Source organism: Crotalus tigris, unplaced genomic scaffold, assembly GCF_016545835.1.
Source record: "Crotalus tigris isolate CLP2741 ecotype Arizona unplaced genomic scaffold, ASM1654583v1 scf7180000020533.82205, whole genome shotgun sequence".
NCBI lineage: Eukaryota > Metazoa > Chordata > Lepidosauria > Squamata > Viperidae > Crotalus > Crotalus tigris.
Genome location: NW_024098066.1, coordinates 32,053 through 57,161, shown reverse-complemented (window position 1 = coordinate 57,161; position 25,109 = coordinate 32,053). Strand labels below are relative to the sequence as shown.

Sequence of the window (25,109 nt, the reverse complement as noted above, 5' to 3'; positions counted from 1 at the left end):
AAGTTCACCTTGCATGCGGTGAACAGAGTCGGGACCGTTAGGATTTCTGGCGGGAAAAGGTCTTTCCAAAAAGAGGGTTATTTCTGGATCCCCAAGTGGCACAGGGTTTCCCGTGAAGAATCTTCGGAAGCCACAGCTGGCACAGAATGCAGAAGATGGACTCCTTTAGGGGTGCAAAGGTGGCCCCTAACACCACTGGGTCCAATTCAAGACGTTGGTTATGGGTCCAGGTTACCAAAGGAACGGTTTCAGCCCAATGGGTCTGGCTGCCCCACTTGTGCTGGAGGTAAGAGGCTGCTGTGGACCCCATCGGTCAAGGACTTTGAACTGGGAAGGGGGGGTGATCCAGGAGAAGAGCCCTTCAGAATTAGAATCAGACTAGAGCTGGAAGGGGCCTTGGAGGTCATCTAGTCCAACCCCCTGCTCAGGCAGGAAACCCTAGACCATTTCTGACAAATGGCTGTCCAGTCTCTTCTTAAAAACTTCCAGTGTTGGAGCCTTCACCGCTTCTGGAGGCAAGGAGTTCCACTGGTTAATTGTTCTCACTGTCAGGAAGTTTCTCCTTAGTTCTAGGTTGCTTCTCTCCTTGATTAGTTTCCATCCGTTGCTTCTTGTCCTGCCTTCTGGTGCTTTGGAGAAGAGCTTGACCCCAGATGTCTGCATGTAGTAATGGGATTAAAGTAAACTCGATTGGGATCAGCCCAAGGACTACCTCTCTTAATAAATAAAGCTGCTTTTTCTACTTTCTGCCTGTAATATAGAAACGTTAACATCTGATTACATTTATCAGGACTGTTTCTTTTTTCCTGAGAAAGAGACGAATAAGGACTAATATCAGAAATACTTACAGGGCAGTGTGGCTTAGAGAATCCGTTTTCTTGAAACACTTTTGGAAAAAGTGAAATGGGGAAGGGAAGGGAAGGAAAAGTGAAAAATGGAAGGAAATGGAGGAAGAGAGAAAGAGAAAGAGAAAGAAAGAAAAAGAGAAAGAGAAAGAAAGAAAAAGAAAGAAAGAAAGAAAAAGAAAGAAAGAGAGAGAGAGAGAAAGAAGGGGATAGACGGACAGGACAACAGAAAAAGAAAGAAAAAAGGCACAAAGAGAGAGAAAGAAAGAGATAGAAAGAAAGAAAAAGAAAAAGAAAAAGAAAGAAAGAAAGAGAAAGAGGGAGAAAGAAGGGGATAGACGGACAGGACAACAGAAAAAGAAAGAAAGAAAGGCACAAAGAGAGAGAAAGAGATGGAAAGAAAGAAAAAGAAAGAAAGAAAGAAAGAAAGAAAGAAAGAAAGAAAGAAAGAAAGAAAGAAAGAAAGAGAGAGAGAAAGAGAAAGAAGGGGATAGACGGACAGGACAACAGAAAAAGCAAGAAAGAAAGGCACAAAGAGAGAGAAAGAGATGGAAAGAAAGAAAAAGAAAAAAGGAAAGAAAGAAAGAAAGAAAGAAAGAAAGAAAGAAAGAAAGAAAGAAAGAAAGAAAGAAAGAAAGAAAGAAAGGAAGGAAGGAAGGAAGGAAGGGACAGGCAGACAGGGCAACAGAAAAAAGAAAGAAAGAAAGACACAAAGAGAGAAAGAAAGATGGAAAGAAAGAAAAGTAAAGAAAAGAAAGAAGAAAGAAAGAAAAAAGAAAGAAAAAGAAGAAAGAAAGAAAAGGAGGAGGAAGGAAGGATGGAAGAAAGGAAGGAAGGAAGAGAAAGAGAAAGAATTAATTTTCATAGTTAGAAACAGCTTAAATCCCTCCATGAGTGACTCTTTTGGCGCAATATCAAGGTTATTTATTTATTTACATTTTATATTAATAAACGAGAATACTTGTAGTTCAGGACTGAACTGTGGGGTCCTTGGTGCTCTCTGAGCTGGGGGCTTTTCTTGCAGACGTTTCATGACCCAACTAGGGAACATCATCAGGGCTAGTCCTCACATTTCATATCAATTTAAACCACCCATCTCCCTCCAACAGGGGCTTGGGCATTTAGGATGGGTGTGTTGGCCTAGGCCAGGGGTCTGCCAACGTGGCCCTTTGATGACTTGTGGACTTCAACTCCCAGAATTCCTCAGCCAGGCACGCTTGAAGTCCACAAGATATAAAAGGGCCAAGTTGGAAGAGCCCTGTCTTAAAGCCTCCTGGCTGAGGAATTCTGGGAGTTGAAGTCCACCAGTCACAAAAGGGCCCAGCTGGAAGACCCCTGTCTTAAAGCACATTGGCTGAGGAATTCTGGGAGCTGAAGTCCACAAGTCATCAAAGGGCCACGTTGGAAGACCCCTGGCCTAGACTTTTGCTCCGTTTGGCAGGATAACTCCCTCCCCTGGCAATCGCTCGGTGGTCCCGAATGCCCGAAGGCCGACTTTAAAGACGCACATCTGGGGCTCCAGCTGCCTCCTGGCCCAAAAGGCCCTTGCGAAAGGAAGTGGGCGGAAGCCACTCACCCTCTGCCACTCCTGCCCACAGATGTTGGGCAGAGGTGAAGCAACCACAAGAAGCCCATTATATACCTGACAGGGTTGCATTTCGGCAATTAGGAAACCGGCCTAAGGCCAGGAGGCGGTTGGCAGCTCCTTCCTGTTGGGTGTGTGTTTGCCCGCTCGTGCGTGCATGCATGCATGCGTGCGTGCGTGTGTGTGTGTGTGTGTATATGGGCACCAGGACTCAAGCAACAGCAGCACCTCCTGCTGGCTAAGTCGACTTAGAAGGTGGGTCTTCACAACCTTGGAGAGACACGGTTTTCAAAAGGAAGCAGGTCGCCACACATGATGCCTGGGTCACATCCAAGACAGGACCACTTTGTAAAAATAAGAAAAAGCGCGCGCGCACACACACACACACACACACACACACCAGGCTTTTCACTGCACCCGTGACAGCCTCCTGCAGTGCCAAAGGCTATATGTCGGCCTGTGGGAAGAAGAATCAGGTCCTCTTACGGTAAAGAAGACGGGGTGGGGTGGGGTGTGAGGCGCGTTTTTTGTTTGACTTCTACCTCAATTGGTGTAGACTTGTGACTGAGCTGATTTCAGCCCCACAAAGTTATGGCCAATTACAAGAATCTGTCTGTCTGTCTATCCATCCATATCTATCCATCCATCCATCATTATCTATCATCTATCTATCCACCAATATCTATCGTCTATCCATCCGTCCATCCATCCATCCGCCCGTCTGTCCATCTATCCATCATTATCTATCGTCCATCTATCTGTCCATCCACCTGTCCATCTATCCATCATTATCTATTGTCCATCTATCTGTCCATCCGTATGTATGTATGTATGTATGTATGTATTATCTATCTATCTATCTATCTATCTATCTATCTATCTATCTATCTATCTATCTCCCACCCATCCATTATCTATCTGTCTGTCTCTCTGTCTATCATCCATCCATCCATCCATCCATCTTCGAGTTTAGATCTATCTATCTTCCATCCATCTATCCACCCATTATCTCTGTCTGTCTCTCTATCTATATCATTTAATATACGTCTGTCCATCCATCCATCCATCATTATCTATCATCCATCAATCTATCCATCCATATATATGTATGTATCTATGTATCTATCTAATCTATCATTTAATATACATCTGTCCATCCATCCATCCATCCATCCATCCATCATTATCTATCATCCATCTATCTGTCCATCTGTATGTATGTATGTATGTATGTATGTATGTATGTATCTATCTATCTATCATCTATCTATCTATCTATCTATCTATCTATCTATCTATCTATCTATCTATCTATCTATCTATCTTTTAATATACATTTGTCCGTCCATCCATCCGTCCATCCATGTCCACATATACACACATACACACTTTCCCAAGTTCCATGTATTTCATTTTTTTTTCTTTCAAGTTCTCGTTCCTCTTGATTGGGTTTCGTGTTTATTTATTCATATTTTTCCCCCAATTTAGAAAGCCACCCAGCTCATGAAACAAACAACGCTGGGCACTGTGTTCAATATGATATTGTGTAGTAGGAGAAGGAGGGGCAGAGGCCGGGGGCAGAGTCAAGAGAGGAATCAGCCTGGAATCCTTACGTTTCCCACAAACGGTTTTACGGTTTTACGTCCAAGCCCTCTTGAATTTGGCGTTGTCTAGCACCAAAATAGCGCTGGCCATTAGCTGACTAGATCCCTGGGCTTAGGTGTGAGCAATAAATCGGCTTCACTGGAACGGAACTGCTGTGAGAATTCACGTGACCCTGATTCTTCGCGCCTGGCAGGTATAGTTCGGAATGGCTTGGAGCAATCCTTGGCCCTTCCTACCTTTCCGATCTTCTCCCATTGAACCAGAAGAGCGAAGAGCGCGATGAGCGACAGGACCACCCCTGCAGCGATGACCGCTTCGGTTGGGAAAGGCAGTTGACTCTCTGCGGGGTGGAAGGAAGAGACAGTGACGTAAGACCCACTTTATTAAAGGCATTCAGCAAGCACCTCCTTCCTTCCATGGATTGGAATGCAGGGAGTCCTCGGCTTACGACCGTCAACGGAACCTGGGATTCTCTTTGTCACTTTTGCTGGTCTTCAGGTGGGTCAAGGACGTGGTTTTGTGAAACTTTTTTGCAGTGGTCATGATGGGAATCACTGCAGCTGGTTAAGCCAGAGGTCCCCCACCTTTTGGGCACCAGGGACTCTGCCCGCAGCCAGGAAGTTTGATCCTGACCGGCTCAGGGTTGACTCAACTTCCCTTCCTTCTGAGGTCAGTAAAACGAGGACCCAGATTGTTGGGGGCAACAGGCTGATTCTGTAAACCGCTTAGAGAGGGCTGTAAAGCATTGTGAAGTGGTATATAAGTTCAAGTGCTATTGCTATTGCTTTGATTTTGGTGCTTTTCCAGTATAATGCAGCTGGAAGGGACCTTGGAGGTCTTCTAGTCCAACCCTGCTCAAGCTGGAGACCCTAGACCAGGGGTAGGCAACCTTGGCTCTTTTATGACTCGTGGACTTCAACTCCAAGAATTCCTTAGCCAGCATGAGGGAAACTTTGGCCCCTTCATGACTCGTGGACTTCAACTCCCAGAATTCCTGAGCCAGCATGAGGGAAACTTTGGCCCTCTTCATGACTCGTGGACTTCAACTCCCAGAATTCCTGAGCCAGCATGGGGGAACTATGGCCCCTTCATGACTCATGGACTTCAACTCCCAGAATTCCTGAGCCAGCATGAGGGAAACTATGGCCCTCTTCATGACTCGTGGACTTCAACTCCCAGAATTCCTGAGCCAGCATGGGGGAACTATGGCCCCTTCATGACTGATGGACTTCAACTCCCAGAATTCCTGAGCCAGCATGAGGGAAACTATGGCCCCTTCATGACTCGTGGACTTCAACTCCCAGAATTCCTGAGCCAGCATGGCTCAGCATGGAAACCTGTCCATTTCTCCTCAGCGTGGCTGGCTCAGGAATTCTGGGAGTTGAAGTCCACGAGGCATAAAAGAGCCAAGGTTGCCTAGCCCTGCTCTAGATCAAACTAATTCAAACATGCTACCCTCCACGAATGTCTCACCACCCCTAGAACTGGAAATCCCCCTTCAAAAACATAGGTTTTGGAAACTACCCAGTTGTTTCTTCTTAGAAACCTGCGTCAGAAGAGGCCAAAAAATTCTAGAAAATTCCCCCCACTCTCCCCACAGTGGTGACGCAAGGCTGAGCGAGGATTAGAAACAGGACTACTTCCTCCCAAGAGCCCATGGGGAAGTTTCAGGAGAAGAGATGTATTCCAGCAAAAGGGGACCTGTGGAACTCCCTGCTACAAGACCTCACGCTGTCCACCTCATGAAGGGCTGCCTTTACTGTGGCAAATTGTCCTCGACTTACGACTACAGGACTTGGATTTGGCTAGTCCAGGGATAGGCAAGCTTTTATGACTCGTGGACTTCAACTCCCAGAATTCCTAAGCCAGCATGGGGGAACTATGGCCCCTTCATGACTGGTGGACTTCAATTCCCAGAATTCCTGAGCCAGTATGGGGGAACTATGGCCCCCTTCATGACTCGTGGACTTCAACTCCCAGAATTCCTGAGGTAACATGGGGGAACTATGCTCCCCTTCATGACTCATGGACTTCAACTCCCAGAATTCCTGAGGCAGCACGGCACAGCATGGAAACCTCTCCCTTTCCCCTCAGCATGGCTGGCTCAGGAATTCTGGGAGTTGAAGTCCACGAGTCATAAAAGAGCCAAGGTTGCCTACTACTGATCTAGGCCAGGGGGAGGGAATCTTGGCTCTTTTATGACTCATGGACTTCAACTCCCAGAATTCCTGAGCCAGCCATGGTGAGGGGAAAGGGAGAGGTTTCCATGCTGAGCCCTGCTGGCTCAGGAATTCTGGGAGTTGAAGTCCACCAGTCATAAAAGGGCCAAGGTTGCCTTATCCCTGCCCTAGACCATTCCAGACAAATGGCTGTCTTATTTTTAAAAAGGAAGGATTGGGAGATAAAGGCAAACTTTGGGTACGGAAGCCTTGCTGGCCGAGCCACAGACCCCGATGGACAGGGCCAAGGGGGGGGGGTCATAATAGTTAGCCTGTTTGGTTTAGTGGTTAAGGCAGCAGGATAGAAAGCGGGAGATTCTGAGTTCTAGTTTTGCCTTAGGCATGAAAGCCAGCTGGGAGACTTTGGACCAATCACTAGGGGGCTGGGAGTTCTAGTCCCACCTTAGGTTTGAATGCTAGAGTGACTTTTGGCCAATCACCAGGAGACAGAGAGCTCTAGTCCCACCTTAGCCATAGCTGGCTGGGTGACTTTGGGCCAATCACCAGGAGATGGAGAGTTCTAGTCCCGCCTTAGGCATGAAAGCCAGCTGGGTGATTTTGGGCCAATGACCAGGAGGCTGTGAGTTCTAGTCCTGCCTTAGGCATGAAAGCCAGCTGGGTGATTTTGGGCCAATGACCAGGAGGCTGTGAGTTCTAGTCCCGCCTTAGGCATGAAAGCCAGCTGGGTGACTTTGGGCCAATCACCAGGAGACGGTGAGTTCTAGTCCCGCCTTAGGCATGAAAGCCAGCTGGGAGACTTTGGACCAATCACTAGGGGGCTGGGAGTTCTAGTCCCACCTTAGGTTTGAATGCTAGAGTGACTTTTGGCCAATCACCAGGAGACAGAGAGCTCTAGTCCCACCTTAGCCATAGCTGGCTGGGTGACTTTGGGCCAATCACCAGGAGATGGAGAGTTCTAGTCCCGCCTTAGGCATGAAAGCCAGCTGGGTGATTTTGGGCCAATGACCAGGAGGCTGTGAGTTCTAGTCCTGCCTTAGGCATGAAAGCCAGCTGGGTGATTTTGGGCCAATGACCAGGAGGCTGTGAGTTGTAGTCCTGCCTTAGGCATGAAAGCCAGCTGGGTGATTTTGGGCCAATGACCAGGAGGCTGTGAGTTCTAGTCCTGCCTTAGGCATGAAAGCCAGCTGGGTGGTTTTGGACCAATCACCAGGAGACGGTGAGTTCTAGTCCCGCCTTAGGCATGAAAGCCAGCTGGGTGACTTTGGGCCAATCACCAGGAGACGGTGAGTTCTAGTCTCGCCTTAGGCATGAAAGCCAGCTGGGAGACTTTGGACCAATCACCAGGGGGCTGGGAGTTCTAGTCCCACCTTAGCTTTGAATGCTAGAGTGACTTTTGGCCAATCACCAGGAGACGGTGAGTTCTAGTCCCGCCTTAGGCATGAAAGCCGGCTGGGTGACTTTGGGCCAATCCCCAGGAAGCGGTGAGTTCTAGTCCTGCCTTAGATATAAAAGCTGACTAGGTGACTTAGAGCCAATCGCCAGGTGACGGTGTGTTCTAGTCCCGCTGGGTAACTTTTGGCCTGTTCCTCTCTCTCTCAGCCCAACCCACCTCACAGGGTTGTCGTTGTGGGGAATAAATTGGGAGGCGGGAGAGAGGTTGGATACATTCCTCGCTAACAGGTACGAAGAGTACAGGCGGGAGACCAACGAATCGACCCACATACCTGAGACGACCAGGTGGAAATCTTTGCGGCTCTCTCCGCGCGGGGAGCGAGCCTCGCAGGTGTACCTCCCTCCATCCGACGGCTGGAGTTGCTTAATGGTCAGCTGGGAGAGCTCGCTGGTTTGGAGAATCCAGTAGCGGGAGTCCTCCAGGCTCAGGGGTTTGTCGTCCTTCAGCCAGGTCAGCCGAGCAGGCGGGTTGGCTTTGACCCGGCAATCGAGGGTCGCGTCCCACTCCGCAGGGGTGACGGGTGGGTCTTCTCCGCTCAGGACGGGGGGGTCTGTGGAGCGCCAGCACACGGGGTCAGCGGAGAAGGGCCAGGCTTGGCAGCTGCCCTGGGTGCCCCCCCCCAAGCTGTCCCTGCCAGGTGCCTTTTCCATGATAGCCTCGGCAGGGATAAAATGGCCGAGGAGAAATCAACGTTCTCCATTTTCCTGCCGTGGGAAGTCAGCTCCCCCCCCCAGGGAAAGAAATATTCTTGGAAACATTTAAAAGGCAGAATATATTTTCCTAAAGCAGTGGTTCTCAACCTTTTTAATGCCGCGACCCCCAACCGGTTGTAAGTCGAGGACTACTCAACCGGTCGTAAGTCGAGGACTACTCCACTGGTGCAGCACCGTTTGCAGACTGGGACTTTTGGTGGGCTCAGCAGGGCAGAGACAGCCCGGACAATTCCTATTGGCTTTGGAAAGCCAATAGAATTAGACTCTATTCAAGAGAGTCTATTCTATTGGCTTTCAAAAGCCAATAGAATAAAAGGGAGTAGCACAGCTAAGGAAAAGGGGGGGAAAAATGGCGGACTGCGTTGTTTGGCGACCCCCGTGAAATGGTCGTTCGACCCCAAATGGGGTCCCGACCCACAGGTTGAGAACCGCAGCCCTAAAGGATTTTAAAAGGCAGAAACCAACACCCCCCTCCCCAAGTCTCTCTGTCCCAAACAGAAACCAAGTCTATGTGATAATCTTGTCAGGAAGAGTGGAGTCGGGAAACTGGGGTTAGGAAGAAAGATCCCTAGAATCAACACACTAAAAAAAATCTAAGAGTCATCAGCCACAGCCCCAGGGAAGCAGGATAGGACCCTTGGGACATAATAGGACTAACTCACCACCATCAGAATACCAGAAAGGCACACTCCGACTCAGGTCAAAGTTCCTGCCACAGGAACAACTCCAAACAAAAGGCTCCAGAGGGTATAAAAACCCACTCCCTACATGTGCTCCCTCTCTCTTTTCTTCCAAAGCAGGGGTTCTCAACCTTGGCAACTTTAAGACTTGTGGACTTCAATTCCCAGAATTCCTCAGCCAGCTTTGCTGGCTGAGGAATTCTGGGAGTTGAAGTCCAGAAGTCTTAAAGTTGACAAGGTTGAGAACCCCTGTTCCAAAGCCATTTTCCTGTCTGGCTCTCCTCTTCAATAAACTGCAACTTTCTTTCTAAAGCAGTCTCCATTTTGTTTATTCCCGGCTTGGACCGAACCCTGATGAAGATTTTTCCTTCAACACTCCCGCCGGATCCAAGTGGGAAAATACAAATCATTAGAAAGGGACTAATCCAGGGATTCTGAAACCTTGGGCGCTTTAAGCCAGGCGGCCTTCAGCTCCCAGAATTCCCCAGCCAGCCTTGCTTAAAGTTTAAAGGGCGCCCGAGGTTGAGAAACAATTCTCTAATCAGATTTAAAGATCAATAATCTTTTTTGGGGGGGGAGAAAGAACAGCGGACTGGCTGTGGAAGGAACCCAGCCTCCAATTCTATGGCAATGGGACCCCCTCCCTCCTCAGACCCCTCCCCAACCCTCCCCGGGACAGTAAACACAAAATGATAATTCTGTAATTGTACTTATTATTTGCTGGAAAGGAAATCAGAAGATTTTTCTATTTCTTTCTTTCTTTCTTTCTTTCTTCCTCCCTCCCTCCTTCCCTCCCTCTCTCTCTTTCTTTCTTCCTTCCTTCTCCTTTTTCACTCCCATTTTCCTTCCTCCCTCCCTCCCTTCCTATTTTTTCCTTTCTTCCTTCTTTCTCCTCTTTTTCACTGTCTCCTGTTTCCAATTTCCTTCCTTCCTTCCTCTTTCTACGGCTTCTTCTCCTTCTCTCCCTCCTTCCCTTCCTTCCCCCTTCCTTCCTTCCTTCCTTCCTTCCTTCCTTCCTTCCTTCCTTCCTTCCTTCCTTCCTTCCTTCCTTCTTTCTTTCCCCTTACTGCTTCTTCTCCTTCATTCCTTCCTTCCTCCCTCCCTTTCTCTCCCTTTCCTTCCCTCTCCCTCTCCTTCCTTCCTTTTTCTGTCTCTCCCTCTGCCTCCCTTCCTCCTTCCCTCCCTTTCTCTCCCTTCCATCCTTCCTTCTTTCCTTCCTTCCATCCTTCCTTCCATCCTTTTTCTCTCTCCCTCCCTCCTTCTCTCTCTCCCTCCCTCCCCTTCCTTCCTTTCTCCCCTTCCTTCCTTCCTTCCTTCCTTCCTTCATGTCTCCTTTTCCTCCCTCCCTCCTTTTTTTAAAAATCCCTTTTCTCCTTTTTTCCCCTCTACTAGTTTGCGTTGGCATTGTTGTTCTTCTTTGTACAATTTTCAATAAACACTTATTTTTGAAAGCCCCACTCACAGGTGACATTCAGCAGAACAGAGATCTGCACGGATTTGTTCCGGGCCAACTGGCAGGTGAAGGAAACGCCGTCGTCCTCCTCGGTGACGGGGGAGATGCAGACGTTGCTGGCGTTCACTTTGTTCCCCTCCTGCAGGTCCACTTCCCCGTCTCCTCGCAGCCACAGCAGCTCCTCTTCCTGGCTGTGACGCTGAATGGTGCACCAGAGCGACTGGGTCCGTCCCACCTCGGTCGGCAGCTCGTAGTCCCCAGTGTTGGCGTTGATGGACAGTTCTAGGCCTGAGGGAGGAAGGAGTGACTCAGAGTGACAGAGCTGGAAGGGACCCTGGAGGTCTTCTAGTCCAGCCCCCTGCTCAAGCAGGAGACCCTACTACACCATTCCAGACAAGTGGCCGTCCTTAAAAACCTCCACGGACGGAGCACCCATCACTTCCGGTGGCAAGTTGTTCCGCTGGTTAATTGTTCTCACTGTCAGGAAATTCCTCCTTAGTTCTGGGATAGATTAGTTTCCATCCATTTCATCTCGTGCTCCCCACCCTTTACAAAGCCCCCTCCCTTCTAGCACTGATGATGCTCCCTAGTTGGGTCATGAAACATCTGCAAGAAAACCACCCAGCTTAGGGAGCACCAAGGACTCCACAGTCGTCGTCCTCCTCCTCCTCCTCCTCCTCCTCCTCCTCCTCCTCCTCCTCCTCCTCCTCCTCCTCCTCCTCCTCCTCCTCCTCTCTGTAAACCCTACTCCCTTTTAAGCACTGATGATGCTCCCTAGTTGGGTCATGAAACGTCTGCAAGAAAACCAACCAGCTTAGGGAGCACCAACAGTCGTCGTCGTCGTCCTCCTCCTCCTCCTTGTTCTCCTTCTCCTCTCTGTAAACCCTACTCCCTTCTAAGCACTGATGATCATCCTTAGTTTGGTCATGAAACATCTGTAAGAAAACCAACAAGCTCAGAGAGCACCAAGGACCCCACAGTTCTCCTCCTCCTCCCCCTCCCCACAAACCCATCTCCCTTCTAGCACTGATGATCTTCCCTAGTTGAGTCATGAAATGTCTGCAAGAAAACCACCCAGCTCAGAGAGCACCAGGGACCCCACAGTCCTTTCCTTCCTTCCTTCCTTCCTTCCTTCCTTCCTTCCTTCCTTCCTTCCTTCCTTCCTTCCTTCCTTCCTCCTCCTCCTTCTAGCACTGATGATGTTCTCTAGTTGGGTCATGAAATGTCTGCAAGAAAACCACCCAGCTCAGAGAGCACCAAGGACCCCACAGTAGTCTTCCTCCTCCTCCGCAAACCTTATTTCCTTCTAACACTGATGATATTCACTAGTTGGGTCATGAAAGGTCTGCAAGGAAACCACCAAGCTCAGGGCACCAAGGACCCCACAGTCCTCTTCCTCCTTCTCCTCCCTTCTAGCACTGATGATGTTACCTAGTTGAGTCATGAAAGGTCTGTGAGGAAAATCATCCAGCTCAGAGAACCCCAATAGTTCAACTCTGAACTACAAGTATATTTTTCTGTTAGCTTCATGCTGTCCCCGTATGGTCCGTACATTTTCTGCTGGTGCTGATTTCAGACGAATTACGTGGCCATTTTTGCGGTCCAAATGCAACAGAATACAGAATAACACTGATGGGAAGTTTCTCCTTAGTTCCAGGTTGCTTCTCTCCTTGATGAGTTTCCATCCGTTGCTTCTTGTCCTGCCTTCAGGCGCTTTGGAGAAGAGCTTGACTGCCTCTTCTTTGGGGCAGCCCCTGAGATACTGGAAGACTGCTATCATGTCCCCCCTCGTCCTTCTCTTCGTTAGACTGGACGTACAACCGTTCTTCATATGTTCTTCATATTCCAGAGATTCCCTGCAGGTAGAATCCGTTGGTCCCAGGAAGAAAGAGTTCCAATCATCCATGATTCCAGACGTTGGTGGAAGGAAAGAGGGCGGGAAGGATGCGCCCTCCGTCTTTGGCCTTCCGAAAGGGCCTCAAGACCTGGCTGTGGTAACTGGACTGGGGTCCCAATGGGACACTTCATTCTGGAGGCGATTAATAGACTCAGATAAGACCCCATCTCTTTCCCATCTTCCTTCCTTCCTTCCTTCCCCTTATTCCCATGTCCTTTCTTCCTCCCTTCCTCCTTCATTCCCATCTGCCTCCCCACCCTCCTTCCTTCCTTCCTCTCATTCCCTCCCTCCCCACCCTCCTTCCTTCCTTCCTCCCTTCCCTCCCTCTTCCTTCCTTTCTTTCCTTCCCATCTTCCTTCCTTCCTTTCATCTCCCTCCTTCCTCCCTCCTCCCTCCCTTCTTTCCTTCCCATCTTCCTTCCTTCATTCTCATCTGCTTCCTTCCTTTTCATTCCCATCTCCTTCCTTCCTTCTCATCTCCTTCCTTCCTTCCTTCATTCTCATCTCCTTCCTTCCTCCCTCCTTTCCTTCCCATCTTCCTTCCTTCCTTCCTTCCTTGCTTTTCATTCCCATCTCCTCCCTCCCTCCCTCCCTCCCTTCTTTCCTTCCCATCTTCCTTCCTTCCTTCATTCTCATCTCCTTCCTTCCTTCTCCTTCCCATCTCCTTCCTTCCTTCCTTCCTTCCTTTTCATTCCCATCTCCTTCTTTCCTTCCTCCCTCCCTCCTGTCTCCCTTCTTTCCTTCCCATCTTCCTTCCTTCCTTCCTTCCTTCCTTCCTTCCTTCCTTCCTTCATTCTCATCTCCTTCCTTCCTTTTCATTCCCATCTTTCTTCCTTCTCCTTCCCATCTCCTTCCTTCCTTCCTTCCTTTTCATTCCCATCTCCTTCCTTCCTCCCTCCCTTTCCTTCCCATCTTCTTTCGTTCCTTCATTCTCATCTCCTTCCTTCTCCTTCCCATCTCCTTCCTTCCTTCCTTCCTTCCTTCCTTCCTTCCTTCCTTCCTTCCTTCCTTCCTTCCTTCCTTCCTATCTCCTTCCTTCCTTCCTTCTCATTCCCATCTCCTTCCCCATCCTCCCTCCCTCCCTCCCTCCCTTCCTTCCTTTTCTGCAAATCAATTTCAGCATCAGTATTTATTCTTTCAAGGTTTTGTCTTATTTGTATGGATTCTGAGCCACGTAGAGTCGCCTTTAGTTTTAATTAATTGTCGTTCCAGCCACGGTACCTTTAAGCCCATCAAACATCCATATCTGCCTCTCCCAGGTCCTTGGGAAAGACTCAATATAGGTAGTTCTCAAAGTCCCTGAGCCCAAAATTTCTGTTGCTAAGCGAGGTAGTCCTTTTGCCCCGTTTTATGACTTTCCTTGCCAGCATTGTTAAGAGAATCACTGCAGGTGATTAGTAAGAGGGTCATTAAGCGAATCTGGCTTTCCCCCTTCGACTTTGCTTGTCGGAAGGTCACAACAGGGACACCTTTATGACCCCAGGACGCTGTGACCGTCATAAAAGTGAGTCGGTTGCTGAGCGCCTGAATTTTAATCACGTGACCATGGAGATACCACAACGGCTGTTAAGTGTGAAAAAACAGCCCTAATTCATTTTTTTCCAGTGCTGTTGTAACTTGGAAAGGTCACAAAACAAATGGTCGTTAAGTTGAGGAGTCAAGCTATTTTTCAAGGCGCCTGAAGGCAGGACAAGAAGCAATGGATGGAAACTAACCAAGGAGAGAAGCAACCTGGAACTAAGGAGAAACTTCCTGACAGTCAGAACAATTAACCAGTGGAACCACCTGCTTCCAGAAGTTGTGGAAGCTTTATCACTGGAAGCTTTCAAGAAGAGACTGGACTGACATCTGTCTGAAATGGGATAGGGTTTCCTGCCTGAGCAGGGGGTTGGACTATATGACCTCCAAGGTCCCTTCCAACTTTATTGATTATTATAATAATCAAGGAGAGAAGCAACCTAGAACTAAGGAGAAACTTCCTGACAGTGAGAACAATTAACCAGTGGAACAGCCTGCCTCCAGAAGCGGTGAATGCTCCAACACTGGAAGTTTTTAAGAAGAGACTGGACAGCCATTTGTCCGAAATGGTGTAGGGTTTCCTGCCTGAGCAGGGGGTTGGACTAGATGACCTCCAAGGTCCCTTCCAACTTTATTATTACTATTAACAACCTGCCTCCAGAAGCGGTGAATGCTCCAACAGTGAAAGTTTTTAAGAAGAGACTGGACAGCCCTTGGACTGAAATGGGATAGGGTTTCCTGCCTGAGCAGGGGGTTGGACTAAATGACCTCCAAGGTCACTTCCAACTTTATCATCATCATCATCATTATTATTATTATTATTATTATTATTGGGGACATAGCAGTATTCCAATATCTCAGGGGCTGCCCCAAAGAAGAGGGAGTCAAGCTATTCTCCAAAGCGCCTGAAGGCAGGAGAAGAAGCAACGGATGGAAACTAATCCAGGAGAGAAGCAACCTAGAACTAAGGAGAAACTTCCTGATAGTTAGAATAATTAACCGGTGGAACTCCTTGCCTCCAGAAGCGGTGAATGCTCCAACACTGGAAGTTTTTAAGAAGAGACTGGACAGCCATTTGTCAGAAATGGTATTGTGTTCCTGCCTGAGCAGGGGGTTGGACTAGAAGACCTCCAAGGTCCCTTCCAACATCATCATCATCATCATCATCATTATTGTTGTTGTTGTTATTAGCTGTGGGGGGACAAAAAATGCCAAATCCAGTCCGAACGTCTCTCCTTACCTGTGACGACGCCCGGCGCGAGGGCTACAACAGAGAGCAACTTTAGGTAAAGGACGCCTTCCATTTCCGCGCAGGTTGCTCAGCACCTGGGGTGGAAAAGGCACAGGGGGGGGGCTCTTAATGCTTCCACAGATTTGAAGGGGGTCCCCAAAACCGCGCGCCGCCAGCCTTGCCAGCTGCACGCTCAGGAGAAAAGGGCCTCGACCGATCCCATTTTCATTCCAGGAAATCATCCGGGGATAAATTCCACACCTCGATGCCCTCCGCCGTGCCAACGGTGCCCATTTTTTTCCCAGTCCCCCCCCCAGCACCCCCCACTCCAGGCTGTCAAAGCCCAACACTCTTATATTTAAAGTTTAAGATATTATTTAGAAGTATAATTAGAAGTATAATTATTATTACCTTTTTTTTCTTCTTCTTGTTTCTTTTTTTCCCCCTCTTTCTCTTTTCTATATATATTGGTGTTAAAGTATTTTATAATTTGTTTAATGACTATGATCAAATTTGTTTATGGTTGATTGGTGTTTAAATTTTTTCTTTTAAGTTTTAATTAAGCCTGTATTCAGCTCTGGGTAGATGGGGGGGAGGGTATTGGGGTGGGTTGGGAGGGTTTGGGGAAGGGAATGTTATTGTAAAATTTTAAAAAAAATTAATAATAATAATAATAATAAAAAAGCCCAACACTCACGTAAATGACCGGCACCGGACGCCCTTCGTCTGAAAAAGAGGCAGCTGTGACTGCTCGGTTTTTATAGCCGTCCCAGTTATTTATATGCCTTTATTGCCGGTGCCTGGAGAAAAGAGGTTGTTGCCTCAAGGTGTTGCCCATTCAAGGACTTTCTGGATAAGCACTGGGTGCTTTGCCCTGGGAAGTAGCCCCGGTGGATCGTTCCGCTTTTATGGGCCTGGTTGGGACAATGAGTAACGAGCATCCCGCTGGGTTACTGATTTTGACCTGGCGGGCAGCGAGAAACCTTTTGATAGGCTGGACTTTGTCCCCCCCCCGCCCAAAGAGGACTAGAGGCTTAAGAGAATGGAAGCCAAGAGACTAAAACATACGAAGAAGGGCTGCGGGACTTGGGTCTGGCTAGTCTGAAGAAAAGAAGAAATAGGGGGGACAGGATAGCAGCGTTCCAGTATCTGAGGGGCTGCCACAAAGAGGAGGGGGTCAAGTTATTCTCCAAAGCACCAGAGGGAAGGACAAGAAACAATAGTTGGAAACTGATCAAGGAGAGAAGCAATCTGGAATTAAGGAGAAACTTCCTGACAGTGAGGACAATTAACCAGTGGAACAGCTTGCCACCAGAAATCATGGGTGCTCCATCCCTGGAGGTTTTTAAGAAGAGGCTAGACGATCACCTGCCTGAGGTGGTATAGGTTCTCCTGCCTGAGCAGGGGGCTGGACTAGAAGACCTCCAAGGTCCCTTCCAGCTTCTATTCTTTCCATAATTCTATTCTATTCTATTCTATTCTATTCTATTCTTTCCATAATTCTATTCTATTCTATTCTATTCTTTCCATAATTCTATTCTATTCTATTCTATTCTATTCTATTCTATTCTATTCTTTCCATAATTCTATTCTATTCTATTCTATTCTTTCCATAATCCTATTCTATTCTATTCTATTCTATTCTATTCTATTCTATTCTATTCTATTCTTTCCATAATTCTATTCTATTCTATTCTATTCTATTCTATTCTTTCCATAATTCTATTCTATTCTATTCTTTCCATAATTCTATTCTATTCTATTCTATTCTATTCTATTCTATTCTATTCTATTCTATTCTATTCTATTCTATTCTATTCTATTCTATTCTATTCTTTCCATAATTCTATTCTATTCTATTCTGTTCTGTTCCATTCCGTTCCGTTCTATTCTCCATTCTTTATTCTTTTCTATTCTATTTTCCATATTCTATTCTATTCCTATTCTAGGGTTAATCCGACAGAGATTGTTTTGAAAGAGCCCAAGACCTCAGCTGTAGGATTTATTTTATTTTATTTATGTAACCCTCGTCTTACAACCACTTGTTTAGTGACTGTTCGAAGTTACGACGGCACTTAAAAAAAGTTACTTATGACTGACTTTCATGCTTAACACCTACTACCCCATGGCCACGTGATCAAAACTGGGACGCTTGGCAACTGGTTCGTATTTATGACGGTCGCAGCATCCCAGAAGGGAACCACACAATCCCCTCTTGCCACCTCTGGACAAGCAAAATCCATGGGGGAAGCTACTAACGCAGTAACTGCAGTGCGTCACTTAACAACATTGGCAAGAAAGGTCATAAAATGGGGAAAAACACACTTAACAACGATCTCCCTTAGCAATAGAAATTTCGGGCAATAAAATTTAATTTTGTGGCTGCTTGTCTTCCTGGCTGCCACTAGAGGGAGCTGCAGCACAGGATTTGGGATTCCTTTTGGAAACCGATTTTAATGGCTAAAGCCATTTTTCTACCTTTGCAGGTGAGCATGAAGTTCAATGCTACGTTGGCATCACGTAGTTTTGATTTTTCCCCCCCCCTCAGGTCACAGGGAATCTTTTTCATCAAAACTGAGAAACAGCACTGCTCTTTATGTGGAAGATCTTGGCATACAAACAGGGTGAATGAATACCCCAGGGAAAGCTTTAGAACAGTGTCTTCCAAACGTGGCAGCTTTAAGATGAATGGACTTCAACTCCCAGAATCCCCCACCCAGCATATGTGGACTTCAACTCCCAGAATTCCCCAGGCAGCGTGTCTGGCTGAGGAATTCTGGGAATTGAAGTCCACAAGTCCTAAAAGGGCCAAGTTGGAAGGCCCCCGTCTTAAAACGTTCTGGCTGAGGAATTCTGGGAGTTGAAATCCACAAGTCATCGAAGGGCGAAGTTGGAAGACTCCCGGCTTAAACGTTGACAGCAAGGGTGTGAAGTTCGGTGAAAGTTACTTGACTCAAAGATTTCAAAGGAAAAGCTAAACCAGCTGCAGCTTTGTGTCTCTTGTGGGAACAGAACTGCACAATGGCATTAACCTGGTGTCCTTTGTTTCGAAACACTTGGCAGCAGCCAGTAGGAAAAACTTGTGTGTGAATCTTGTGCCCTGTGACCGCTCGTATTTCCGCTTCATTTTTCAAGTTACGGTCTTAGCCTGAAGCCCTCTCAAAACAGATTACAGATTAATAAAAAAATTAAACAATCCAAAAACACAGGTGCCAGAAAGAGAAATGAAACAGGCGCTGAGAAAGTGACAGTTAGAACAATTAATCAGTGGAACAGCCTGCCTCCAGAAGCTGTGAACGCTCCAACACTGGAAGTTTTTAAGAAGAGACTGGACAATGATTTGTCTGAAATGGTATAGGGTTTCCTGCCTGAGCAGGGGGTTGGACTAGATAACCTCCAAGGTCCCTTCCAACATTATTATTATTATTAACAACCTGTCCCCAGAAGCTGTGAATACTCCAACACTGGAAGTTTTTAAGAAGAGACTGCACAGCTATTTGTCTGAAAGGGTATAGGGTTTCCTGCCTGAGCAGGGGGTTGGACTAGATGACCTCCAAGGTCCCTTCCAACATTATTATTATTATTATTAACAACCTGTCCCCAGAAGCTGTGAATACTCCAACACTGGAAGTTTTTAAGAAGAGACTGCACAGCTATTTGTCTGAAAGGGTATAGGGTTTCCTGCCTGAGCAGGGGGTTGGACTAGATGACCTCCAAGGTCCCTTCCAACTTTTATTATTATTATTAAACAAGCGTGCTGAAACTCAATTCTTAAAGTTATAAAAGTTATAAAATTCTTAGAAGGACCTGCTGCTGTTCTGAGCATAGATGTGGAAGTTTATTTCTTATATATAGATACATGCCAAGCAGTTTACAATAATATTATATTATATTATATTATATTATATTATATTATATTATATTATATTATACTATACTATACTATACTATACTATACTATATCATATTATCCTATCCTATATTAGATGATTAATTAGATTAGATTAGATTACCTTTATTGTCATTTTTTCTTGTGGGCACAATGGCACACATTAAAAATGAAATTTAGTTACTTGCTCTCAAAGTGTATGCATACATAACACACATTTAAAACATACTATATCCAACATATGTATAGACCTACTCTAGTCTAACGAAGAGAAGGAAGAGGGGGGACATGATAGCAGAGCTCCAATATCTCAGGGGCTGCCCCAAAGAAGAGGGAGTCAAGCTGTTCTCCAAGGCGCCTGAAGGCAGGACAAGAAGCAACGGAGGGAAACTAAATCAGGGAGAGAAGCAACCTGGATCTAAGGAGAAACTTCCTGACAGTGAGAACAATTAACCAGTGGAACAACCTGCCTCCGGAAGCGGTGAATGCTCCAACACTGGACGTTTTTAAGAAGAGACTGGACAGCCATTTGTCCGAAATGGTACAGGGTTTCCTGCCTGAGCAGGGGGTTGGATTAGATGACCACCAAGGTCCCCTTCCAACTTTACTATTATTATTATTATTACATGTAAAAAAAGGATGTTGAGATTCTGGAAAGAGCGCAGAGAAGAGCAACAAAGATGATCAGGGGGCTGGAGGCTCAAATATATGAAGAACGGTTGCAGGAATTGGGTATGTTTAGTTTAACGAAGAGAAGGACGAGAGCGGACAGGATAGCAGTCTTCCAGTATCTCAGGGGCTGCCCCAAAGAAGAGGGAGTCAAGCTGTTCTCCAAAGCGCCTGAAGGCAGGACAAGAAGCAACGGATGGAAACTCATCAAGGAAAGAAGCAACCTAGAACTGAGGTGAAGCTTCCTGACAGTGAGAACAATTAATCAGTGAAACAGAAGTTGTGGGTGCTCCATTACTGTAGGCTTTTCAGAAGAAATTGGGTCATCACTTGACCAGGATGATATGGGGTCTCTGCCAGAGCAGGGGGTTGGACTAGAAGACCTCCAAGGTCCCTTCCAACTCTTGTTAGTCTCGGATTCTATGAACTGATGCCCACTGGGAACCAGGATTACTGCAGCATTTCCTCATGCAGCCTTTGGAACAAACAGCCTCCAGCCAAACGCAGCAGATAAAATCAGAAATCAAGGGAGGTGGGGATCCTTTGCCCTCAGCTGCAATGTCAGGCAAAAGAGGCAAAAGCCAGATTTGAAACTCTGGATGAAAATCAAATACGTCTTCAATGTTTTTCCACAGACAGGAAGGAATTAATCGCAGCCGCTCACATCCGGACAGATTGAGAGGAAAGGAGATCTAGATAAAAGATAAGTGGAAGGAGAGCGAACTTGCTCTGTTCTGCCTTCACCCTCTTAGATCTGGTTTCAAACCGGTGTAAAGGACAAAGGCTGCATCAGGGGAAAGGCCAGCCCTTTCCCGAAACTAAGGGGGCACTCAGGCTGAATTTCCCCCCCACCGTTGTAGCCGAATCTGAATGTGCATCTAATTCCATCTTGAAAAAAAATATGGTGTCTTTAGCATAGGTGTGTCCAACCTTGGCAGTGTTCTATCCCAGCCTATAGCCGTCCTTGTTAAAGGCACAAGGACCAAAACCCCTGTTGTTAAAATAGGCTGGAGACTTTAAAACAAAACAAACCCCTTTTAATATGGGTGATCAACCTGCCAAATTGCCGGGAGAAATATAAACAACCTAAGATATGCAGATGATACCACTCTAATGGCAGAAAGTGAAGAGGAACTAAAGAGCCTCTTGATGCGGGTGAAGAAGGAGAGTGCAAAAGTTGGCTTGAAACTCAACATTAAGAAATCCAAAATCATCGCATCCGGCCCTCTCAATTCCTGGCAAATAGATGGGGAAGAAATGGAGGTAGTGACAGATTTTATTTTTCTGGGCTCAAAGATCACCTCAGATGGGGACTGCAGCCAAGAAATTAAAAGACGCTTGCTCCTGGGGAGGAAAGCTATGGCAAATCTAGACAGCACACTAAAAAGCAGAGACATCACCCTGCCAACAAAAGTGCGTATAGTCCAGGCCATGGTTTTCCCAGTTGCAATGTATGGCTGTGAAAGTTGGACCATAAGAAAGGCTGAGTGCCAAAGAATTGAGGCCTTTGAACTCTGGTGCTGGAGAAGACTCCTGCGAGTCTCCCGGACTTCAAGGCGACCAAACTGGTCAGTCCTGGAGGAGATCAACCCCGACTGTTTTTTGGAAGGCCAGATCCTGAAGTGGAAACTCAAGTCCTTTGGCCACCTAATGAGAAGGAAGGACTCACTGGAGAAGAGCCTGATGCTGGGAAAGATGGAGGGCAAGAGAAGAAGGGGACGACGGAGAATGAGGTGGCTGGATGGAGTCCCTGAAGCAGGAAGTGTGAACTTAAATGGATTCCAGAAAATGGTAGAGGACAGGAAGACTTGGAGGAACGTTGTCCATGGGGTTGCGATGGGTCGTACACGACTTCGCAATTAACAACAACAACCTGCCAAATAGTCCAAAACACAAACAGCAAAACTCAAGTCCAAATGAAGGAAATAGTCCACAGGAAACACGATGCAAACAGAAGAGTAGTCACAAGCAAGATGAACAGACCAGGATCCCAAGAAGTACTTTGCAAATGGTTGCCTTCAGCAACCAGCACAGCCCACACCTCCTCTTTTTATACAGCAGTCCCAAGGTGTTGCCTCTTAGTGCCTTCTCCTTTTACCCTGGAGTTGTCGTATTGACTGCTGCTGATTTACTCTCGCTAATTGACGACGTGTGCGAGCATCCATTAGCAAGTCCATCAGGTGTGAGTCTTCCGAGTCTGACTCATTCTCCTCACACAGCTGAGCTTCATCAGGAACACGACTGGAGGGCCCAGGCTCTGCATCAAACCATGAGTCCTGTAATTCATCATCTCTCTGCCCCGATGGCCCTTCAAATGCCTCCTCCACCTCCTCCTCAGATTCCTGTTGGGAGCACAGGCTGGCACGGAATCACAACAGGCAGCTTGAAGTCCACAGATCTTCAAGCTGCCAAGGTTGGACACCCCTGGTTTAAATCGTATTTTTTTTCTTGCGTAAGCCACACACAATCACACCCCCTTTCCTTGACCAATGTTCCTTGCTCACAGGGAATTCTGGGAGTTGAAGTCCACAGGTCTTCAAGTTGCCAAATTAGCGGGTTGATGCTCAGAGATGCAACGACACAAGCGTAATAATGCAACTGATTCCAAACGGCTTCGAACTCCGTTTCTCCCCAGGAGACAGCAAGCCGCTGGATCTAAATGAAAAGTAAACACAGGCACGGGCGAATTGCATGGTTGTTATGCTGCTCTTAAATGGTTTCTAGAGAAAACAAGTTTCCCCTCTGGGTCTCTGGGGAGCCTCACGCGGGAGGTAAGTCAACACAGCAGGCCCTTTGTCTTGTTTTGAATTTTTAAATTTACCCTATGTGACGCCCATCTCACCTGGAAGGCTTACACTCAATAAAGACAACAGGATAAGACATGGAAACTCATCAAGGAGAGAAGCAATCTGGAATTAAGGAGGAATTTCCTGACAACGAGGACAATTAACCAGAGGAATAGAGGTTGCCCTCAGAAGTTGTGGGTGATCCAACAGGGGAAGTTTTTAAGAAAAAGTGGACAGCCATTTGTCTGAAATGGTATAGGATCTCCTGCCTGAGCAGGGGGTTGGACTAGATGACCTCCAAGGTACCTTCCAACTCTACTCTACTCTACTCTATGTACTCTACTCTACTCTACTCCACTCCATATCCTATCCTATCCTATCCTATCCCATTCCATATTCTATTGTATTGTACTCTACTCTACTCCACTCCTTATTCTATTCTATTCTATTCCATTCCATTCTTATTCCATTCCATATCCTATTCTATTGCACTCTACTCCACTCCACTCCACTCCATATTCTATTCTATTCTATTCTATTCTATTCTATTCTATTCTATTCTATCCTATCTTATTCCTGTTCTTATTCTATTCTATTCTTATTCTATTCTATTTTCTGTTCTATTCTATTCTATATTTTAATCCTATTCTATTCTGTTCTGTTCTGTTCTATTCTATTCTATTCCATTCCATTCCATTCCATATTCTATTGTATTGTACTCTACTCCACCATATTCTATTCTATTCTATTCTATTCTATTCTATTCTATTCTATTCTATTCTTATTCCATTCTTATTCCATTCCATTCCACATTCTATTGTATTCTACTCTAATCCAATCTACTCTACTCTCCATTCCTCTGTGAAAGTTTTTTTTTTTTTAAATTGGCTATTTCTATTGATAAATGAAACAGATCCTGAAAATAAAGTAGGGCTGTTTTTGTCATCTTAAGAAAACCCCATGACTCTTCCCACTATGAAACTCAATTCATTCACACATTCAGAGAGAAACCTTTGACCCAAGGTGACCCTATCAACTTACAGCCTACTCAATAGTGTCATTTACCTGTAAAAACAATGCACCGCCAGGGGCCAAACTGCAGAAAAATCACCTCGTTCACTTTTTTTATTTTATTTATTTACACCATTTATTCACACTATTTTTTTTTTTTTGCTTTTAGCAGCCAGATACAGCTAGTCCTCGACTTGTTCATTTAGTGAACGTTCAGAGTTACAACGGCGCTGAAAAAAGGGACTTGTGACCATTTGTGGTGGGCACAGCAGTGCCTGCCTTTTCTGCGTGGCGTGAGAAAAGCACATCTGCCTTCCCCTGTCCTGACCACTTTCTACAGGGGGAAGATGGAGAGCAGCCTGTCATACAGCATCACAGTCTGGTTTGGAAGCATCCCTGCTTCGCACAGGAAGGCGGTGCAGAGTGGTGAGGACGGCAGAAAAGATCATTGGCAGTTCCCTCCCTCCCATCCAGGACGTGGCACAGAAGCGTGGCTTGAGCAGGGTCCGCAAGACTGTCTGGGACGCCACACATCCTGTTCACGACCTGTTTTCCTTGTTCCCTTCTGGGAGGAGGCTTCGTGGTATCTGAAGCAGAACATCCAGATTCAGTCAGTTTTGTTCCATACAGTATAAACCTTGTCAACCGTAAAGCTTCCTCCTTCCGTTATGTATTCAAGATGGACAGCAATTAATAGTTATATGTTACTTATATGTAAGGATATAGGTGTATACACATGTTGTTTATAGTGTGTTTAAATGTGTGTTACGTATATGTACACTTTGACAGCAACTTTCATTTTTAATGTGTGCCAATGTGCCCACAGTAAAAAAAAAAATCTATCCAGCCAGCCGTCCATTTTTCACACTTACAACTGTTGAAAGAAAGGTCTTCATCGTGGTTCATCCAAGCTGGGAATAAACATGGCAACTGCTTTGGGAACAAGGTTGTAGTTTATTGGAGAGGAGAGCCAGACAGGAAGATGGTCCTGGCAGCAAGAGAAGTGAGAAAAAAGGGGCTGAGCACATGTAGGGAGTAGGTTTTTATACCCTCTGGAGCCTTTTGTTTGGAGTTGTTTCCTGTTCCTGTGGCATGAACTTTAACCAGAGTCTGAGTGTGCTTTTCTGGTATTCTGATGGTGGTGGGTTAATCCTATTATGTCCCAAAGGTCATATCCTGCTTCCCTGGGGCTAGGGCTAATGACTCTTAGAGTTTGGGTGGGATATGTAGATTTTAGGTGTCTTCTTAATCTTCTAGCTTCAACCTTCCTGAATGGTTTACATCTGCATTTGTACAGAGCTGGTTTCTGCTCGGGGGAGGGAGACTTGATGCTATTAAGAAAAACTGGGCATGCTTTTCTGCCTCTTTAAGATCCTTTGAGGAAATATAATATTCTGCCCTTTTAATATTTCCTTCTCTGAGGAGCTGACTTCCCCCACAACTTTTGCAGCATCCCCATGATCACGAGCTCAAACTCCAGATCAGTGGTTCTCAACCTTCCTAATGCCGCGACCCTTTAATACAGTTCCTCATGTTGTGGTGACCCCCAACCCTAAGGGTTCTCCAAGTGCGCACCAACGCTGCCCACTCACCCG

The 25,109-nt window shown here is 46.4% G+C and overlaps 1 protein-coding gene across 1 annotated transcript in view; it reads right to left on the bottom strand.

Annotated features, from left to right (window-relative positions):
• Positions 1-25,109, bottom strand: part of TMIGD1 (transmembrane and immunoglobulin domain containing 1) — a 32,082-nt gene that overhangs the window by 5,239 nt on the left and 1,734 nt on the right. The window contains exons 2-7 of the mRNA XM_039367073.1: positions 15,857-15,959; positions 15,169-15,254; positions 10,524-10,802; positions 7,940-8,218; positions 4,272-4,375; positions 849-886 (exon numbers count right to left, since the gene is read on the bottom strand). Of these exons, the coding sequence (XP_039223007.1) occupies positions 849-886; positions 4,272-4,375; positions 7,940-8,218; positions 10,524-10,802; positions 15,169-15,232 (764 nt within the window). The 5' untranslated portion in view covers positions 15,233-15,254; positions 15,857-15,959. The remainder of the gene's footprint in view (positions 1-848; positions 887-4,271; positions 4,376-7,939; positions 8,219-10,523; positions 10,803-15,168; positions 15,255-15,856; positions 15,960-25,109) is intronic.